The sequence below is a fragment of the Meleagris gallopavo genome, chromosome 6 (assembly GCF_000146605.3).
Source record: "Meleagris gallopavo isolate NT-WF06-2002-E0010 breed Aviagen turkey brand Nicholas breeding stock chromosome 6, Turkey_5.1, whole genome shotgun sequence".
NCBI classification, from domain to species: domain Eukaryota; kingdom Metazoa; phylum Chordata; class Aves; order Galliformes; family Phasianidae; genus Meleagris; species Meleagris gallopavo.
This window is the reverse complement of record NC_015016.2, coordinates 38,877,200-38,899,421: the sequence shown is the minus strand read 5'-3', so window position 1 is coordinate 38,899,421 and position 22,222 is coordinate 38,877,200. Positions and strand designations below refer to the sequence as shown.

At 36.3% G+C, this 22,222-nt stretch overlaps 1 protein-coding gene and 1 long non-coding RNA gene across 3 annotated transcripts in view; one reads left to right on the top strand and one right to left on the bottom strand.

The window, feature by feature from the left end:
* STT3B (STT3 oligosaccharyltransferase complex catalytic subunit B) overlaps nucleotides 1-22,222 on the bottom strand; it is a 49,992-nt gene that overhangs the window by 11,186 nt on the left and 16,584 nt on the right. Inside the window, exons 2-8 of the mRNA XM_010712893.2 lie at nucleotides 18,168-18,276; nucleotides 16,308-16,595; nucleotides 14,549-14,614; nucleotides 10,334-10,433; nucleotides 5,997-6,095; nucleotides 4,263-4,409; nucleotides 1,431-1,479 (exon numbers count right to left, since the gene is read on the bottom strand). Coding sequence (XP_010711195.1) covers nucleotides 1,431-1,479; nucleotides 4,263-4,409; nucleotides 5,997-6,095; nucleotides 10,334-10,433; nucleotides 14,549-14,614; nucleotides 16,308-16,580 — 734 coding nt within the window. The 5' untranslated portion in view covers nucleotides 16,581-16,595; nucleotides 18,168-18,276. The remainder of the gene's footprint in view (nucleotides 1-1,430; nucleotides 1,480-4,262; nucleotides 4,410-5,996; nucleotides 6,096-10,333; nucleotides 10,434-14,548; nucleotides 14,615-16,307; nucleotides 16,596-18,167; nucleotides 18,277-22,222) is intronic.
* LOC109368270 lies at nucleotides 1,434-11,099 on the top strand. Of its 2 annotated transcripts, XR_004160156.1 has the most exons (4): nucleotides 1,434-1,518; nucleotides 2,069-2,152; nucleotides 2,853-2,972; nucleotides 10,850-11,099. It is a non-coding gene; the product is annotated as an uncharacterized LOC109368270 (long non-coding RNA). The 2 variants fall into 2 exon arrangements; XR_004160155.1 differs by lacking the exon at nucleotides 1,434-1,518 and having other exon boundaries at nucleotides 1,811-2,152.

Here is a 22,222-nt window from a genome sequence, read left to right as displayed (position 1 = left end):
AAATTCAGTTCAAATTATTTTGAAGAGATAAAATTATTAAAACTTGTAAGCATTAGGAATTCTGAAATTCATTTCAAAGGAAGCATTGCAATTTAAAATGCCAAGTGCTTTATTTAGCAGAAACCTGATGAAACTTTAGTACCAAAAGATGTCCCCATGTCTTATTGTATTTAGGAAGTATTTTTGTGCAGAGCTATTTCAAGCATCAGTATGAAGGATCATTTCCATACTAATTAAAAGAATGAGAATTACAGGCGCTTTGTTCTATAATGGCTAAATAGGAAGCCAATTTCACCAGAATGAAAACATACAGCTATGGAAGCCATCGCTGTATTCCAGCAGGACACTCATCCATGACAGTAAATTTCCTAGGATTTCAATACTGTATTCTGAAAGCTTTTTTCCATACAAAACACCTTCATTTGCTTAGTGCATTAAGCCAAATATTAAATACCAGGCCAGTTACTGATGTCCCCACTTTTTCACAGGTGCTTAAAATCAGGTCTTGCATACACTTGGAAATGCATGTTAACTAAACAGCACGTCAAACAGTGTGGATAACGACAAATTTGGGCTCCACATTAAGAGACAGCTCTGCATACAGCCCCAATCTGGGAAGCTACGTGACCAAATGGTGAGCATCTATACATCTATACATTTTTCAAATAAATTTGAGGCTTCTTTACTGATACCTATTCTACTACATTTATTACAGGGTTGGTACAGAATCTTGTGTCAGCTGGCCTTCAAAGCATGATAAAAAGCTTAACTGCAAATGTTTGAAGTTCTCCTACCCCTGCCTTTAATCTTAAAAATCTACCAGTTAAAACAAACCTTCAACCCATTTATCTGCAAAATACCTTTGGTGTTATTCATCCTGTCCATTATTTAAGTGTCCGGCTAAAGAACTGAACGCTGGATTTTTAAAGGTTAACTAAACTGAAATATTTATTTACAAAAACACACATGAATAAACCCAAACTGATCAGAGTAGACATCTGTATACACAAAACAGATGTATGAACATAATAAACAGGCACCATGCAAGATCATGTGTAACAACTTGTGATTTCATGCAATGCTGCGCAATGAAAACAGTGTAAGTTTAAGGTTCTTAGTAATTCTGAAATGTGCCCTCAAGTGTTGATACCACCTTTGGTTATCTCATGCTGAGATGACGTTTCATAGACAAACATACAATTAATATACTCGAAGTAAGAAATTTAATAAACAAATTTGTGATGAAGATAAAATGGTTGCAAAGACCATGGAACAGTTACTACCAATGTTCTCTTTAGATAACTGATCAAAATCAACTGTATTCTCATTTACTGAAATACTAAATGGATTTGAGAATGAGGAGAAGAAAAGATTATCAGTTTTCAGTAGAATGCTATTGATAGCTAACGTTATCCTTTATCTTTACTTACCCAGTGTCCCACAGTGAATAAAATCTGCCACTCCAAGGAGCGATATAACCTGAAAATGAGAAGAAAGGAAAAGACTTTTGCTGCCTAGGTATTTAAATGCAATAATTTGTTTGCATCTTTAAATGATAGCACAAAACTAAATACCAAAAGAAATTTCATTAAATGTGTAGAATATGTGAACCAGGCCTACCGCATCAGGTAGTTTAGGAAGTCTACCAATCATGAACCTAGTTTTAGTGATGAGATTACACTGGACTAGTTCAGTATCAAGACATACACACCTCCAGAAGTCAAGGTGATGCAAAATAATTAAAATATTTCTCAAAGAATGACTGATAGCAACCTAAGTTCTGTAAAGAAGTACAAGAAAAAGAAAACATAATTGAAAAGGAAGTATTTAATTCTTCTCAAGTGCCTAAGCAAAAAAATAGGAATGATCAATAGCTAAAACATTAATACACAAAACACTCGCTTCATGTTTTTCTCTACTAATGAGTCTATATGCAATACAGAATATAGAAGTTGCTATCTGACATGCTGATAAGCTTACATATATAAACATATTTATAAACATCATCACTGATAACAAAAATTGAAATTTTAAAATTTTATTTCTACTTTCCTTGCAACTCTTTTAGCTCCCTCTACATACAGATAACGAGGATCCAAAATGAGAACTTTATGTCTGTTGAATTATTAGCTAAGCATTTCTGCATGATGTGGTAAGTCTTCCCACTGATAAATACAAATGGTATTATTTGACTGAGGATTTTCGTTCAATATTCTGTTTAGGCATTTAAATATTATGTGTAATGTTCTGTGCCAAGTCATCTTCCCCTTCTGTCTTCGAATACAAAGCTTGCTCCTAAACCACTGCACGCACAAGTAAGAATGAGATGTCAGCAGATAGGGAACATCTGGCTATGGTCTGTTCTGGATGTATCCAGAACACAGTTTCACATGGGATCCAACTGAGGGTGTTGAAATAACTGGCAGCTGTGATAATTATCCATGATCTTGATCGGGGTGATAAGGGAGGGCACTTGTTGCCTGGAAAATGGCTAATGCTACACCTCTTGGAGGGGCAAGAAAGAATACCTAGGGGAGCTGCTGGCCAGTAGCCTCAGTCTCTAGAAAGATCATGAAGGAGAAAATCCTGAAATACATTACTAAATGCCTTTAAACTGTTCTCATTTCTCATTTGTAAGCTGAAGAAGAACAGGCTGGATAAACAATAACAGAACATGTTGAAAATTGGCTGTACTGCTAAGCTCAGTGGCCTAGTGTCCCATTGATGGCTGACTAGAAAAATGTTAAAATATCACAGAGTTGAAAACAGTGAATAATGCTAAATTAAAGAGTGACTCATGAGCATTAAGGCAGGCAGGACTAACATCCAAAACATTAATTTCCTTCCTCCAGGTGCTGCACCTGGGATGCATGATCCAGATGTTAGCACCCTGCTGCAAAGGATTATTAAGAAAACACTGGGGGAGCTGAGTGCCATGAGATAGATGGTCAGCAGCCTGGATCACACAGCATGTAAGGAAAAATCGAGGGAATCAGGGGAAAAATTGAGGGAAATTGTTCTGTCTGGTGAAGCAGTGACACTTACGGAATCTCAGAAATGCATGCTAACACTTTCTAAGAAATGCAACATAAGACATATTCTGCTAGAGATTGAGATTAGAAACCAAAAGTCTTGATATGCCAGTCTGAAATTTTAATTTTTTTTTTTTTTACAAATATTAGTAGGATTTGCTCATTCACACTGGAAAGCGAATTATAAACCATCAAGGTTTAGAAGACTTAAAGGCAAATACTGATACTAAGTAATCTTTTGGAATAATGGTATCATAATTAACAAAAATAAAACTTGCAATTACATGTCCAAAAAACAGCTGATACCATAAAAAAATCTACACAGAAACATTGCTATCAGGAAGTACAAGAGAGAACTCCATTAATATAAAAACAAGTTAAACTTGAAGAAAGTGGTTGTTTCTTATTAAAACCAACCAACCCCTCTAAAAAACATAACCATATATGAGGTATATATTAACATCACCCTGTTTATACTAAGCAGAATTCAGTTTTGGCATGGGTGACATTTATATAGGAAAACAGGTGACTTTTTCTTCATTGGAGAAAGAAAGTATGGAGGTAGATGACCAAGGAAATATGTCACAGAATCAGAAAAAGGCAGTGAGGCATCTGAGGAACTCAACCATGCAAAAAACAAGCTTAATTTTGTGAGGCTGAGTAGAGCTATCTTGAAGATTGGAGGCTGAACCACAGAAGAGGATCTTACAGACATACATTAATTTCAGTAATATAGAAATCAGGTTCAATTATTCAGTAAAGTAGCTAACTTTATCTTGATTTACCAATGGTATGCAGAATAGATTAACTATGCTTATCTTCCTAATGGGCTTTTCCTATAGTTATGTTCCTCATTCTAACCTGACTTCTTGCATCATACTATGAAAGAATGAGTCCTGCATGCACATGTTTCATCATGCCCATCTTCTCCCATTCTTTAATTCTAAATGCACTCTTGGTATTTTGATGTGATATTGGTATCTGTGCTCTTCAGCTGATGATCTATTTGATCTCTTCAGCTGATTTATCAGTCTAAATATCCCCAGTATCCTCAAACCCAGGAAAGAATCCTGCAGCCCAGAACGCAGAGTGAATTCCAGCACACAGACACATGAAGTAGTACGGGTGCTGGTTTGCTCTGAGGTTACCAACATCTACTTTTGACTCAGCCCAAGTTTTGACTAGCTCAGATACCTGCTCCAAAGAGAATCTGTTTTCATGTTTATTTACCTGTGTATGTCAAATAGATGACACTCAGGAATACAATACCAGCAGCCAGTGAGACGCCCAAGAAGAACAACGTCTGAAACTCCTGCTTTGTTAGCCTGTCTCTCAGATACTGCAAAAACGCATATGCCTGCAGCAATGCAAAAACACCTAGCGAAAGACAAACATTTATGTTGAAATGCTAAAAACAACTGTAAAAGCAATTGGCAAACTTACCCCCTATTTGGGTTAGAAAAATACACACAATGTATATCCTTACATCTGAAAACCAGTATAATATTACCTTCTGACAAACTGACTTTAATAGTTAATAGAGATGATAGTTCCTCAGTTATTGCAATGAAGTAATTTATCCACAAAACAGTCTTCGTTTATTATGTATTAAAAAGAGTAAGGGGGAGAAACATCTGAAAACTAGACTGCATATATTTTGACAAAGGCCAGTTTAATATACCTAGATATTATGAAAAAACAACATGCAGCTCTTGGCTAGCTTGAGTAATGAGTTACAAAGAAAGACTCCAGACATCATCAAAAGTAAGTCTAATAAAGAAATGTATGGAAATCAAGTTATTGAACAAAACAACAGGATTTAATGGAAGGAAAAAAGAAGCCAACATCTAAGTAACACAATCTGAATTATACAAAGCTAGTGCAGAAACACCAGAACTTGCTGGGAAAACATCCTGCACCCTTAAAAAGAATAGTTCCAAGTCTAATATTAAGCACGGACATTTTCTGTTGTTATTTATTTCAATGTATACAATCACATCAATCCAATGGTTTCACCACTCAAAAGCTAAAATCACTGGTAAAAAAAAACAAATGAAATCAAGCATGAGGTGGTTCTCTAATCTTGAAATTGTCATACATGATGTTGAATTCATTAGTTCCAAAGCCTCAGAGAAGAGCAAAATCTCTGTTCACTAAATAATTGTAAAATTATTCTAATTCAAATTATGGTATAATAACTTTTACTCTGTCCATTATATGCAGAATGTTGAAAGAATCTCAATTAAAATGAAAAATATGCTAAAAATATTTTTTTCTGGTAATTTTTAATCAACATCCAAGTGCTCTCCAAAATACATTTTAAGTGATAATATATAACTGAAAAAAGGAGCCATCTAACAAATTAAGCTGTACCACAAAACCGGTCTGTGCTCCTAATAAATAATATGCATGCTCCTACATCTAGCAGACTTAGTAAAGGTTACTGTTGTCAAGAAATCAAGATGTCTGAATGCTAACAGCTACTGAGAATACGCTTAGTTTAAGAAAACAAAGAATCAAAAAGATTAAAATCAGTAATTCAAAAATCAGCCTCCTATATGTGATATGTCATCTGTAGTTAACTCACTTTGAAAAATTATCAACTCTAAAAACAAATGGCTCAATAAGAACTGTGTTTACCAGTAACAAATGTTTCAATTATACAACACTTGAAAGCAGCATTATATTGCAATACAGCAGAGATTATCAATGTGTAAAATAAGTGCTTGTCAGAATGCATTAGTGATTCAGCGTTATGGAGGCATTTTACTTCCATTAGCTCACACAAAAAGGATAATGTGTTGATTGGAAAGAAAACTTCCCTACAGATACTAAATTGTACCTATTTTCTTCAACAATTTGGTTTGTTAGTTTGCGTTATTTCCAATACAAGGAAACAGAGTCACAAGGGTTTGAGGTTTTCTTGTGCTGAACAGGCTGTTTGGAAGCAAGCACTTTTCTTACCTGCAGCTGCCATGTGTTCACTTGTTCTAATTGGTTGAAATCCCACAAAAGGTATCTGCATTGATAATATTAACCCGACAATGTAGAAAGTGCTATATGCTGGGAAAAAAAAGGGGGAGAAAGCAGAAAAGTGTGAACAAAATTGTATACACACATTTCAAAAAGCACTGATTCCACAGTAGAACCCGTTCCTCATCTCCAAACAAAGAATGACACTGAAACACAACTGTACTGTTTTAAATATTTTGGCCATTACTTGTTTCCCCTAGAAAAATGCATTCTTAGAGGAAGAAGCAAAGTACTGATCTTCCTAGCTACACTGTTGTTGCTTATTTTTCTTCCTATAAAAGCGAACCATCTACCTAAAATGCTGTAGCTTAGCAAGTTTTCTCTTCCCATTTGGTTTCCTTGTTTTTCCAGAATATGGGTGGGAGAAGAGATCTCAGGTAACAAGTGAAAAAAGCAGCTTTCCATATGAGGATAAATTAAAGGTGCCAGGCTGCAAAGATACAAAACATTTAAGAGTGCACTACTTACAGAATGAAAAAGGTATGCTTGTTCTGCTTTTAATACAAGAACAGAGGCATGCCAAGAAACTGAAAAGCAACAGAATAAAAAATGAGTACTGAGCATCTGTACTATTAGATCTATACCAATAATGGGGACTCATAACCCCTCAGAAAGTTGAGGCTACGAACACAAACGTATTAATACCACAAATCATTATTTCAACTGAAACGATACTCATGTACTTCATTCTGACAGGATTTGGTTCCTAAATACTCCAAGGTGAGAAGGATATGGAATGACAAGATAGAAATACCAACTACAAACAACCACGAGTCCGCTTACATTGGAAGCAACTCCCCAGCTCCAAATCCAAATAAGGCTTTCTTCCCTCAGTTACAACCAGCAATGATGTACCTCCAAGATTTTTAAAACGTTCTTACACATCATAAACCACTGGGCTTTGTTATGGCCTCAATCTTATGAGGAGATCCTTGTCCTCATATAATCCTTTACTAAGACAGCAGGTTGGGGGACCACATCACACACCATTGGTGGTATTTTTGTTGTGGCTGTGTACTACACTCCTAGGATACTGTACACTTTGCAAAGATCACAAAAATGACTGTCATGATGCTTCCAACCACTTCCAGCTGTCTTTGCTGCCGTATTCTTTGAAGCATCACTATTCTGCTGCTTGGCCTCGCTACCGATCTATTCCCTCTTTATGCCACTGAAATGTATTTTTGCTGTAGGAAATTTCATTTTTGAAGAACTCACTACAACATAAATCATATATTGTATCATAAAAGTGCTGCAACACTGCCATCCTGTGGAGGATTAATGATGGCATAAATCACTAGATTTCACACCTGTTAGAGCATTTTGAAGAATCATTTTTAATTCTACAACTGGTATGCTTCATTTGCCCACTTTTTTTTGCACCCCTCAAAGCCCACTTCTCTCAAGCAGCCATCACATCTGCCTGCTTGGTATTGAAAGAATAGGTGGTCTGAGACAACTTTTTGAGGAACTTATTACATGAAGGTGATACTGCATCACAAACTACCCACGTTCCTGTGCAAAGACTATGCAAACAGCAGAATGTAAAAACAAGAATTTGATTTGGATTCCTGAAATCTATTCCATATCATGGATGCCCCATCCCTGGAGGAGTTCAAAGCCAGGTTGGATGGGGCCCTGGCCAACCTGATCTACAGCTAGTAATTTAATGGTCGGTAACCTTGCCCACAGCAGGACGGTTGAACTAGATGGTCTTTGAGAACCATTCCAACCCAAGCCATTCTATGATTCTATGATTATAACTTTGATTAGACCAAAAACTGAAAAAAACCCGAACTTCTTTTGGATAAAATAATTTCACACAATTTCAGTTACTGTACACTGCACAAACTAGAGAAAAAAAACCTACTAAAACTGCTCTAGAGAATACAATCAGCAGTTTTCAATTAATGGATTAGAATCACCAGAAACAAACACTTATTAAGTTTTTATAGTACTTCAGTAGTTAATAAAAGCGTATGATAAGACACAACACAAAAGCAAGAAATTTAGTTTTACATTCTGGCAGATCCCAGAATTGTTTGAGTTAGACTAGATGACCTTTGAAAGTCCCTTCCAATTCCAAGGGATGCTTTTCTGCTCCACCTACTGTGGGGGAACCTGTTCTTATCAGAGGAGTTGGAATAGATGATCTCCAGAGGTCTCTTCCAATCACTACAATTCTGTGATTCTGTGATCTACAGGTAGATAAGGTTGCTCGGTGCCTGGTCCAGCCTGACCATGATCATCTCCGAGGAGAGGGCAGCCACCACAGCTCTGGGAAACCTGTTCAGTGCCTCATCACCTTTATTGTAAAAAAAATTCTTCCTTATATCTAATCTAGATCTCCCCTCTTTTAGCTTGAAACCATTTTCTCTTGTCCTATCTTTAAGGTTTTTTGTTTTGAAGTATACAGAAGAAAAAAAGAGTAGGTTGAAGTGAAAATCGCCAAATCTCCCAAGCACACAAGACTTAAATCTACATCAGTTCCTTTCCAAATGTAAAACCATTCATGTTTTAAACTTGTGAGAAACTACAAGAGAAACTATACATAAAATAATAGCAGATAACATCAACAGTTCTTGCATTCAAATAAAGAGGCTATTTTTCTAAAATGCATGCAGATTTTACTAGCTACTGTCATCTGTCAATAGGTTACAAAAAGTTATATCTGCACATTGGTAGTCGTGAGAAATAGGAGACTCCTGCACGCACACTAGTAATTGCATATCAAATATGCTCCAAAAATATCTTTATCTTCCCTACTTCAATGAGCTTTCATCTTATCATATTATCTGAATATCTGGCAGTGAAACACACTTCCATTTCTACCCAGAAATGCTTGAACATTCCTATCAGTTTTTACAAAAACATCCTGCTAAACAAAGCTAGAACATGCACAACTGCTGCAAGATGTACAGACATCTGTGTAAGGCTTCCCATGGAAGCTTGAAAAAACAAGAGTACTTATGTTTCGTTGTTTCTGGTTACCACATCCTTTTAGGATTTTATAATAAATAACTTTCATTTTCTCTTGGCTAACTCACAGAAGCTGGAAATGAAAATATTTAATGAAGTGATTTTAAAAGAAAAACAAGACAGATTGCTCTCCCCTATAATTATAAATAAGTAATTAATGAAAAAGTTTACTACTACTAAAATTAAAGGTGGGTAAGAGTTTCCTCCCTTCTTCAAATTTAATTTTAGATTCTGGATTATAACAATAGATAAGTAAGAAGCAAGAAACAAATATTTGTATTGGGGTATAAAAAATGAAAAACAGAATGTGAGTAACTATTATAGATTTGAACCAGTCCACGCTATCTGTAAATATTTTAATTCCCCTACTAGGTTCTGGAAAAAAGCAAAAAAATTATTAAAAATACTAAGAGAAAATCAGTACTAAAATGGGTAACAAATATATATTAACTAACACAAAACATGATATTATAGTTCAGTGAATGCTATGCTCTCAAACTATCATTAGTAAAGGTTTCACACGAAGGAATCAAAAACTGTCTAGCTACCTTATACATTTTTGAATCCCTGAATTACTTGTTAATTATTTCATTCACATATCCACACCATAGCCAACTGATTTAATAGGTAATATCTCTCAACTGTTGACATAGTATGTAAATATCAGGCAAATCAAATAAAAAAAATTCTCCTAAGATTGCTATCCAAACATTTCTGTATCTGGCAGTAAGGTTGACCCATTAACCCAAGAAAATCTTAACGAATCAAGTGGAGGTGGCAGACTATTGTGCTGCATTTTAGTCCAGCCTATATGAAACTTATATGGTTGCTTAAAATTCCCCATGTCTTTTCCTGTGTAGATCACAATATACTATAACATCTGCAAAATTATTGCTGCAAAACGTTTTAAAAATAGCAGTTGTTTTATGTACTAGGAAAAGAAAAAAGATGAAACTTTCCTTTTATTTAGAATGCACCCACACAATGTACAAATTAAATACACTAACAGGATTTTAAGAATATCAAACTGTCCAGTTGTTTCTTTTTTTCAGTGCACCAGAAAGTAGAAAATGAATTAGCTGCAGTGGATCTGAAATTTTGGAAATGTGAACAGGATGTCTTAACTCTCTTCTGCTGCAGACAGCAACTGACTATAATCAGTAATTCAATTAATGAAATGCAATTTGATGTGCAATTACTTAATTCCCACCTAATACAGAAGACATCAGTGTAATTTCATATCTCATGATCTAGCACTTGACAGTGACTGTTCAAAGAACAAAACTTACCAATGTAGACCCTCCTGCTGTACCTCTGCATCAGCAGCAGAACAAACACATGCAGTGGAATAAGGTTGATGATGAAAACATAACCACCCCATGCAGAGACCTGTGAGAAATGGAATAGGAAATCAGCTGCAAGAATTCTTACGACAGTCAGTGCTGACAAGAAAACACAAAAACCATTTAGACATGAAGTCAGAACTGCTGGTAATACCAGAATCTTTCTCAAAATGTTCCACCAAAGGAAAGGAAAACAAAATATACAAACCCCCATAAGCAGTAATATCAAAGCACTAAAGACATTTGAAATGGGCTACTGCATTTTCATGTTGTCTTGCTTACAGCTCCACAGCTCCTCCCAAGATAATTTGGGCAGGCTGGCAAACAAGAATTTGATGGTGGAGGCTTTTCCTCACGGTGATGGATGCAGCACATGGCAGCAGTAGTACTCTCGTCTAGGATTTGAGACTTCCATTTGACATACAATAAGCACGATGCCCTGCACTTTTTGTTTCCATCCAGAAAGAAGAAAGGGAGCAAGCAACATTGCCAGCAACAGAACTGTTGGGACAACGCAGCAAAGGGAAGTTGCAGTGTAAGAAAAGAAACAAAGGGAAGAGAGCAGATACACAGGGAAGCAGGGCTGAGCACTGTGGAATGGTGTACAGCAAGATCAAGGAGACTGTGAACCTGTACTAACTGCAGTGCTTGAGAAGTGCTGGTAAGATGTACTTAGAACTGAAACATTACAGTGTTATCGTTGTATCACTCATTGTTGGTATAGATAAAGATTTAATGAGCTACCATTACAATATGTTATCTAAATTTTTAATACATTAAGAAGGGCTAATGTGGACTAGGCAGTCTGTATTTTAACACATTCTCTTGTCAAATTGCAGTTTAGACTTCTGCCATATGTACCATGCCTACCCCAGATCTTCATTTTCAGAATACATCAGCTATGTGGTTTTTACTTTAATTGTATTCTAAGCTGAGCTTCATGTAGGTATTTTTAAAGCCCAAGAATCCAGAAACCCAAATATCTGTGTTTGATAGAACAAATTCTAAAATAAGGGCAAAGTTAAGTACTGCTTTCTGATACTCCAACTGCAAAACCAGGCACTTCAAAATTTGGGGTAACTGATTTATACAATGAGAAACAAATAGAAAATTTGAGAATTTTCTAGAAAATAATTTCAGATTATTATCATTCTATTGCCAAATCACTAACATTAGCTATCATGTTTTACATAGGTATATGGGAACTGCTGAATCACAGCCTGAACCTCTGATTGATCACTTGAGGCGAGCACTGAGTCAGCCACAGGAGCACAGGTGAAGGCAATTCTCCTGTGCTGCAGGAAGGGTTGGAGCCTGGCTGCACCTCTCCTAGACCCATTTAAGAGCTGACTGCCAGTGGGGAAGGATCTCTTCTGGAGATCCCCTCCTCTGGAGTTCTGCAGTGAAGCCCTGGATATGGGTAAGCTTTCTATCTATTCTCTTTTTGTTATTATAATCTGCTTTGCCTAACTCTCTTGTTTCTCTCTTGTTTATTTCTTAACTATAACATCTTTATATTCATTGACTATACAATAGGCAATTTCATATTCTGAGAGAAAATACTATACGAAGACAGATAAGCTAGAATGAGAACAAATGTGTAACTAGGACGTTGCCATATTCCAGCAAAGGCTTCAATGATGCACATAGCAAGTAGCCTGTATGGACTAGAGTCTTGTATTTCTAATTAGCATCTATTTGCTAATATTAAACTAGATCTACACTGAAGATTGTACTGGAGGTTTTCAAACATAGTGGAGATTTCCTTGCAGAGTTGCAAGTAATAGAAATATGCCAGTGCTCTCATGAGTACTCAATTTCAAGTTTTATTTTTTTTCCTTTGTTATTACAAAGCAGCTGAAGCAAAAGAAGCTAATGTTAAATAAAAGCTAAAATATTTAAATGCAAGAAAAAAAAAACACTTTCTCCTTATGGAATGCAATGTGATATTATGAGTCAAATCACCAGACTGAGTTAGATATTACCTTAAGCAGGTTCAGATATTAAGTAAAACTTCTTTCAGTTCATGCAATAACCATGTCTCTTTCAAGGAGCTGTTTCACACATTCCACAGGCATGGAATGACCCTCACTACCTCAAAATTGTCATTTTTCAACTTGCTCTGAAAAGATCACTCATTCCACCAGAGAAAGACAAATTAATACTACATAATGCATATGATGATTATGTTATCCTAGAAATTTATGTAAGCAAAATGCCATGGAGGGCATCTTATCAAAATACTTCCTCAAAAAGAATTACAATATGTGGGAAGCCACCAAGAGAGATGAAGCAGGTGAGCTCTGTGACCAACCAAATTCTCATCTAATCACTGACATTAATTTATAGAGAAATAGATTAAGCTTTTAGCAGTTGGCATTGCTTTGAAGGAAAATAAAAGAATAATATATAAAAGAAAATGAATATTAATTTACATTAAGGACTGAGTGTCATGATGATGACATTGATTCTTTAAATTTTGCCACATGCACACAAGATCACATCCCTTCCTTCTTGGAAAGTTCCACAGATCAAGATACTACTCATACAGGCATGAGAAGAACTTGCTATTCTGTGACTTCTTTTTTTATCAGTAAAAGTGAAGAAATGTCTTGTTTGCTACTGCTGTGGTTTAACACAGCAAGTGGCTCAGCATCACACCCTCATTTGCTCACTCCCTCCTATTCGCAGTGGGATGGGAGAGAGAATTAGGGAAAAAAACAACAAAGTAGAACTCATGGGTTGAGATAGAACTACTTACTAAGATAGAGAAAAGGATAATAGTTATGACTACATATAGACACGAATGTATATAGTGAGTGATGCACAGTCAATTGCTCACCTCTTCCTGACTGATGCCCAGCTAGCCCCTGAGCAGCAGCAGAGAGCCAGAGGAACTCCCTCTCCCTTCAGAACTGCTTCCACATGCTGCCATATGGTATGGAATATCCCTTTGACCAGTTTAAGTCAGCTGCCCTAATTCTGTTCCCTTGCAGCTCCTTGGTCCTTTCACTAAGAATGGCCTTGGCTCTGTACAACACTGCTTAGCAGCAACTATAAACATGAGTGTGTTATCAGCACTGTTTTTCTCCTAGAACCAAAACATGGCATTGTACCAGACACTCAGAAGAAAACAATTCTATTCCAGCTGAAACTAAGACAGATATCTGCATGTTTATGAACAACACTCTTAGAGGATCTTGCCATTAAATAGGCCTAATATAAAAGGCCATCTATCAGTGTAACAATTCAAAACGTAATGTGCCTGACCTTGTACAACACACAGCTCCTTACCAAAACTACAGATCTTCCATATATTGCAACATAAATACAAATGTTATGTATAAAAAAGATGCTCTTTGTTTGCTGACTTAACAGAAAAGAGAAATGAGAGAAAACAGATACTCCCCCCCCCAAAAAATTAACATTAAAGCTAAAGGAAATGTAGGCAGCACCCACAACCTCTGAATTAGTGCTCTACTTCAAATTAAGGCATGCAAAATAATTCCAAAATTCTTTTTTTTTTTTTTTTTTTTTTTTTTTTTTCCCTTCCCCCCAAGCCTAGCTATCTGCCTGTGAAAAGGCAGTATTTCAGGCCTCAATATTAACACTACCAAGTAATTATCCCAACTATCCCACCACCGGTCATTTTGAAGCTAATTTATTTATCATAAAGCCCCCCCAAAATGTTTATCCACTAGAGGGAAAAAAGGCCTTTGACTAATTCATACAGGATAATACTGTGAATCTAACATTTCAGATGGGAAGGGAAAAATTCTATTATTATTGTATGCAATACGTACAATTTGTATATATTGTATAGTGCCTACACAGTAATAATGACATCCCACCTTCAATCAGCTAGACCAAACCAGAAATTCCACTGAATCAGAGCATCTAATTGCAGCACAGGAGGAATTTGCAAGAAAAGTTTTGTATTTCGTGTTTTACAAGAACTGCTTTCACAGTACTTAAACACTTTAAATTTCAAAATTTTTAGTATTTCTTTTAACTCATGTACTTAAGGTCTTAATAATAAAACAAAGGAATAACTTTACCTTATGGTCCCAACAAAGACTAAAATCTCCTCTTTCTGTCTTTCACCAGCACATGAATTAAGTCCTACCCAAAGAGTTTACTTAATACATACAAAAGGCTTACCATGTAGAAGTAAGATAGACAGCAGCAGATTGTCCAAAAGACTGACCCAGTTTTCACCGACTTCACCTTTAAAAACAATCAAGTATAATAAACAAATATTGGACGATAATACAAAATTCAATTAAAAAAACAAAAGAGCTGTCAAGAAAAGTTCTTAAATACATATCAAATTATATTTGTATGCTTCTGAACTGATGTCCATAAAAATCAAACCAGAATGGCAATTCATTCACACGCAGAACGGCTCATATGTCTCTCTCTCTAGATAACACAGAGACAGGATGCACCGCAACTGTCTATTTTATGATCCAAGGTAGAAAAGTAGCTGCAACACTTCCATGCTGCTTTCTCCGAGACATTAGAACTTATTGTTAACTGTAGACCATCTGTGGCTTCCTTTGGCTGGCATCAGATCCAACTTTGCGATTACAAAAAGCTATCCTGTAATTTTGAAAAACTCATTTAGGGTTAGTGAGAGCATCCAGATTTTACTAAAGGTACAGCAGGATCCATGAACTGGCTCAGGAATATGATTTTGTACAGAACAGATAGTGGTGAAATACTGCCATTAAACAAAGCCATGCGGTTATCTGTAAAATATATTTGATTCACACAATTCTGCAAGAATTTATGCAGAACACTATTGGCACTATGCAGTCTAGTGAAATACGGGAGTTCCATTAGAACAGATAACTGCTATTGTGTCTTGGTTATTAAAAAGTAACAACATAGGTTGATTCTATTATTATCCAAACCAATATAACTTTACAACTGCAATTTAAATTCAAATTAAGAAAACATAAAAATCATTAGCAGGCCTTTCTTCAGAACCTGCACTTAGTTATCACTAGTAACTTAATCATGAAAAGCCTGAATTTCCTTCTATTATGTTCTAACCAAGAATATCCCAAGTTTGAAATATTCCAAAGTTAAAAAATCTGCAAGTATGCATTTGTTTCTGGAAACTAGAATTCTTGATAAATTATGGGAAAAGCTGTAATGACCATGTACATAGTCCCTATGAAGACATTCAATGCAGTAATTACATGCCTCAAAGGACAGCACAAGGAACAGCACCATAGTGTTCACGTTGAATTAACAATATGACTATGTTTTCCGTGTTATTTCCATAATAAATAGAACAGTCCCAAAAAACTCCCGCTTGCCTAAACCCCTTTACACAAAACTATGTGACAGATGAAGTTCTACTTGCAGATTAAGGAGTGACAGATGAAGAAGTAGGCTGTTTAAAAGGCATTAGACTATTAAACATTTTTTAAGCATGCAAGCAGTATGAATATCTTGCTCCAAAGGCAGCTTTAGGTATTAAATTTGAATACTTAAATCAATGTCTAGACGTACAGTCAACAGCTTCTCCAGATGACAATCTGAAGCCTACAGCTTTTCACCAGCTAAATAAGGAGGCTCAAGTCTGATGCTCACATAAACACCAAATACCTCCAAACCAAAAAATGAAAGCAACTCTACTGTTTCTTTAAACTTACAGACTCATCATTATTACTACTACTACAGGACACACGAATTCCAGTTGAGCAGTATTTTCATGTAATAAACTGAAAAGCATTATTATGGAGTGGTTCAGATCACATGACTTCTCAATACTTGCCTCATCCAGAGCCAAAGGGAAGAGAAACAAAAGGGAAGAAAATGAGATTTCAATGATTGCTAAGAAAAATCATTTGGTTGGAGGAGGAACCAAAAAAACATTTCTAAAGCAAAAGATTCAGCAATTACTTACCCATAAATAGTATGTGAACTGCAGTGCAAAAATAGCTATGCCTTCATTGTCAAATGATCCTGCTACTGATCGAGATATGTAACCTGGAACTATGGCAATAAAACAGGCAGCTAAAAGCCCTGCTCCCTGGTTCCACAGTTCTCTGGTGAGCAGGAAAGTAGAAATAGCTGTAAGGCCGCTAAAAACGGGTGCTAGGAACACGCACACGTCTCTTATATGGACTGTCACGTTAAGCATATTTAAAATCCAATGTATAAGGCCTGCTGTCACCATCAGTCCTGGGTATACCTAAAAGGAGGAAAAAATCTCACTGTATTATTGTAGAAAATGGTCACGGTAAGTTTATTTGCATATAATTTGCAAAGAAATACAATCATTTCCTAAGCTGATACAAGCAGTGAGCAGGCAGAAGTAATGGAATTATTTTAATACTGCTTTAATCATGTTTTGACAACACTGCTGAATACCCAAGCTTCTTTAAATTTTACCCAAATGCTAACAATTAGATTACAATACATTTTCTAAATGAATAAGCAGCACACAGATAATATCCTATCTTCCCTGACATTTATCACATAATGAGCAGAATTTTCAGTTAAGATAAGGAATCAGAAACTAAAGTTTGTATGAAAATTTCAAGCCCGCTAACAGCTTTAAGAAAGAAAAACACAACAAAACAAATCCAAAAAACAACCAAAACAACAAGAAGCTCCTCAGCATTTCTCAGCCATTTCCAATTTTCTCTATAATACACCATGTCAGTTATTTATTTCTTGTTACCCGTGGAGAAAGAAAATATGCACTGAAGTTTTTAAATTGAAAAGCTAACTGACAGTCAGTTGAGTATTCTATATTTGCAAGACATCCATAGACATCTTAGGAAGACTAAAGCAAAGTCCTACAAAACTGAATTAAGATGTCCTCCAGGAAAGAGCAGCATAGGTTCCATGGATTCGTATCTATCATAGAATACTGGAGAACATTAAAATATTCTTAATAGGAATTGTACCCTTCCACATTTATCAACATTAAAAAAAATCAATATGCAGTAAAGAACTTAATATGGACTTCAACTGCCTTAGTTTCTTCCAAAAGCTAAGAAGAGCTTTGTGCTAAATTAACAGATGATGGGAACAGGTTACCAAGGCAAACTATTATAACATAATACACCACACAACTTCCAAAATATGGTATGCAATCAAAATTTTCATTTTGATTTCCAAGGCTTTTTACTTCAGATAAGTATGGAAAAATACACATATAAGAAGTATGTCACAAGTATCTCTAAGACACTAAAACTAATCGATAATATTGTTTCTTATAACATTCTCGTTTGGTAACTTGGCATTGATATCAATCTTAGCACCTCCTGAAGTTTCATGCATGTCTCTTGACCGCTCCTAGTTTAGTTTCAAAGGTTTTTATTCAGTGAAACCCTCAATATAAATTCCACATGCAGATGATGCCCACTCGAAATATATAATTGACTTAGAATTTGAGTCATAGAAGAGTTAGATAATTGTTTTTCACTTTCTTTTCTTTTGTATTGTAACACTGTGTAATAGTTTCTCTACAAAGGAAAATCAAAGTTACAGGAGTTATAAAACCCCCACTTATTATTACAAGCTCACATGTAAGAAGGCAAAATCCAGTTCTTTATTTCTTGTTCACAGTACATTGTTGACTTAATGTCTTAATTACTGCTGCTAAAAATTAAAAACATATTCTTATTCACTCAACTACAATGTGACAATTAAAAGTATTTTCGACCAAGATTCTCCCTCTGTTGATATCAAAATTGTGTTTAAAGTTCAACAACATCACCACAAAGTCAACTTTAGTTATTATTATAATACTTACAGTTCCACCAACTATTCTTCCCAGTGGATACCATGCTCTTTCATCAAACCAGTTTAAAAATTCATAAAATCCATGGGATGCAAGATGATGTGTTGATCTGTAGTTAAACCTAGAAAAAAAGAAAAAACAGTGAAAGGGAATAAAAATCAAGAATCTTAGGCATAATGTAAGTCCTCTTTTCTCTGAGATCTAGAAAGTAAATAAACTTCAACATCTTATTTACTATACAATGATCCTCTCAAAATCCATAGATTTTTAAAGTAAATTACCAGGCTTGCAGTTATTAACAACCACACTGTCTCCATTTCCACAGCCTGTGCACACACACAGGTGAAATGTTACAGCCTTTTGTCCTGGTAAACATTAAACGGTTTCCACGACTCTGACACAAAGACTATATTATTTCTGCATTCCTTTTTAAAGTAGTCTCTTCACCAATTTACATACCTATCCAGAATACCACTAAAGTAAAACGAAGACTATGGAAGAATTAATGCAAGACTTACTTCTGAGTCAAGACGGCTACTCAACACATCTGCTACTGCTCTATTTCACATAATGTTGAAAGATGAAGTGATGTAATAGTATGAAATAAACACACTCTAATTCACTCAGTGTCAACCTGATGGACCTCTGCATAAATCTTTTCTTTCAAACAAGAACCTACTAATGTAAGATAGAATCTCTGTAAATGAAATTTCATCTTCAAAGTTTGTACATATTTTCTGCATCAGAAAATTCTTTGCACAATTAAAGCCCTTCCATGTATACCTTCACTTCAGCCTTCCATGATGCCCATATAACACTGACAAGCAAACATGCATTGCTGTCAATGCAACAATATTCAGATTTTCTGGCAAATAATTAATTCTTCCAATGTCTCCAACCTCAAGTAGCATCATCTTGCAACTATTCTAAAATTCTTCAAATTAGCTCATGCTGCTGTGAGACAAGCTGCAGTCTATTTTACCCAAAAGAGTAACTCTTATATGTGCATTCTGAAGCCAAACCAATAAAGCCATAGGTATTAATGCAGAACAGCTTTGAGGAGAACAAAACAAATACACAAAAACAACCACAAAACTAAAAACTCAACAAGCAAACCTTAGACTTACAACAGCCCAGGTAAATGGCACTTCTTAAAGAAGCAACTTCCATAAATCCAGCCCTCCTAACAGATATTCCAAATGGTATTTAGCTAAAATGTAAATGATTGCTTTTTTTTGCTAAAGTCAGATGACTAAATGGAAAACTGTAACAGAGGTTAGATGGGTAACCCACCATGAAAGACTTCATTACAGTTTGCACTCAAGACTAGAAAAGCTTATATGTATTTTTTATTTCACCTATTTCCTGAAAGGATCCATTTACATCAGTGACACACAAAAATTTAAATACTACATTAAACTCTCTTGTGTACTTAGGATTCCCAACATATCACTGGTTTACTTTAAAATAATTCATTTCAACGGAAGGAGGCTCATGTCACTCAAGACTGCAAGACTCATCAAGCTCCTGCTCATTTCAGTCAGCAGAACAAGGCTAATATCTGAACGACAACCACAAAGAGGTTAGAGCAGGTTTTGTCTACAAAATGAAAGGATAAAAAGAATTGAATTTCAAATCCAGATGCCAGCAAACCCGTATGGTTCCACTCACTGAACTGTCACAGTATCAGTCAAGTGATATTAAAAAAAAAAACAATAAATATAATAATGCAGTATTTTCAGGAAAATTGTCCATCATAATCATTTATATAGGATACACTAACTGATAAAACTGTAGACCTTCTAAGGTAATTAGCCATGTTTATATAAAAAATTCACATAATCATCAGTCATTTTGACCTAGAAATCTATTTATCAAAAACCAACGTGACATTTGTTTTTAATAAGCCTGCAACCATTCCCATTTGACTAGATTTCTAAATATGAATTAATTCTCCAGCTCTGAATGTCTGAATGGCCAACTGTAATATGATTTACGAAATGCTGTACCTGTAAAATTAGCCTCTTATCTTAGTGAGGAAGGTTTTTTGTTAATTTGTTTAGTGCCAAGAGCCTGCAGCATCGTACGAGACAAAACAGGAATTTGCGTGCTCTCCAGCCAGTTATAGTCCTGACTTAAAATGCACTGAAAACCCAGACAACACTGCAATCCTAGATCATTAAAAAGGAAACAAGAAAGATAGTGCGTTTACTAACATGGACTCATGTCAATTTTTTAAGTCATGACTGGAGCTCACCCAGGCTGCAGATGTTTACTCTAACAACATTAAAAGATAAGTTAAAAATGAAATAGGCAAGAATACATATTGACATTCTCCTCAAGTTTCAAACGAGTAAAGCTTCAGAAGTGACTTCAGAGGGAAGAGAACAACTGTCTTGTGCTTTGGCTGCAACCCATTATGTATGTAATTAGAATGAATTACCACTCAAAACTGAAATCCAACGTAACAGCATTTATACTTTTACTGCTTGAGATGAATGAATTTAATCTTCTCCTAAAACACCTTTTGTTAGATACAAATCTATTGACCCCTCCTTTTGAAAGGTGATGGATTCTTCTATAGTAGGTTGATTTTTCAACTGTGAAGTGTCCTATAGGTAGAGCAAGAAACAGCCTTCAGACTAGAGATATCTAAAACAACAGTATTTAGAAGCTTAACTACAGAACCTCACTGTGACTTCAGAAGAAAAAAAGAAAGTTCTAACTTCCCCTTCCACTGGGTAACTTGCTAGCAAAAATAAATATGTGAATACAAGCATAAGCATACGTAAGACAAATCTGCTGAGTAATGCTGTGCAAGGGCCAGCTTTAGGTGCTGACAAAGCAGCAGTGGTGGGCAGTGTGCCAGACAGCTGAACACGACACCCAAATTATGCTTTGATAATACTTCCCTGCTTCATCCTGATCTGCTCCTACAGGGACAAGCCTGAACCTTGTAAAACTGTTTCCCTTTCACCAGAATGGAGAGAGATGGTAACAGCATGTACTGCAAACAGTACTCCAGATGGTTGTGGTCAGCAGCTCTGTGTCCAAGTGGAGACTGTTCACAAGTGCTGCCCCCAGGGGTCCTCTTCTACATCTTTATCAGTGATGTTGAAAGTCCAGTGGGATTAAGGGCAAGTTTGCTAATGAAACCAAGGCAGAGGGAAGGGACGACATCTGGAGGGACATGGACAAACTTGAGAACGAAATGAGATTCAACAAGGCCCAGTGTAAGGCACTGCACTTGGCAATGCCAGATATACGTACAGACTGGCAGAAGAACTCAGAGAGAACAGCACTGCCAAGAAGGACCTGGTGATGAAAAGTTGGACATGAACCAGCAGCGTGCACTTGCAGCCTGAAGGCCAACGGTATCCCAGGCTGCATCAATGGAGGGGTGCCCAGCAGGAAGAAGGAGAGGATTGTCCCCCTCTGCTCTGCCCTTGTGAGGGCCCACCTGGAGTACTGTGTCCAGGCCAGGGGCCCCACTACAGAAAGACATGGAGCTGTCAGAGTGGGTCCAGAGGAGAGTCACAAAGACTATTAGAGGACTAGAGCACCTCGCCTACAAAGAAAGGCTGAGGGAGCCAGGCTTGTTTAGCATGGAGAAGAGAAGGCTTTGGGAAAAGCTCATAGCAGCCTTCTGGTACTTAAAGGGAGCTTATAAACAGGAGGGAGACCAACTTTTTACAAGGTCTGATGGCGATAGGATGACTTTTTTTATAAAAAAGGAGAGATGTAAATTAGATGTTGAGAAGAAATTCTTTACTTAGAGATGGTGAGGCACAGGCTGCCCAGAAAGGTTGTGGATACTTCATCCTTGGAGGTGTTCAAGGCCAGGTTGGATGGGGCTTTGGGCAACCTGATCTAGTGGATGGCAGTTCTGTCCACAGCAGGGGGTTGGAACTTTATCTTTAAGGTCCCTTCCAACCCAAGTTATTCCATGATTTTATGATCACACAACACTCATGCCACCTTGGTACTTTACAAACTGTGCTAGAAAGTGGTACAGTGGTATTGTATTGCTACAGATGACACACGCAACCACCCACAGTTTCCACAGA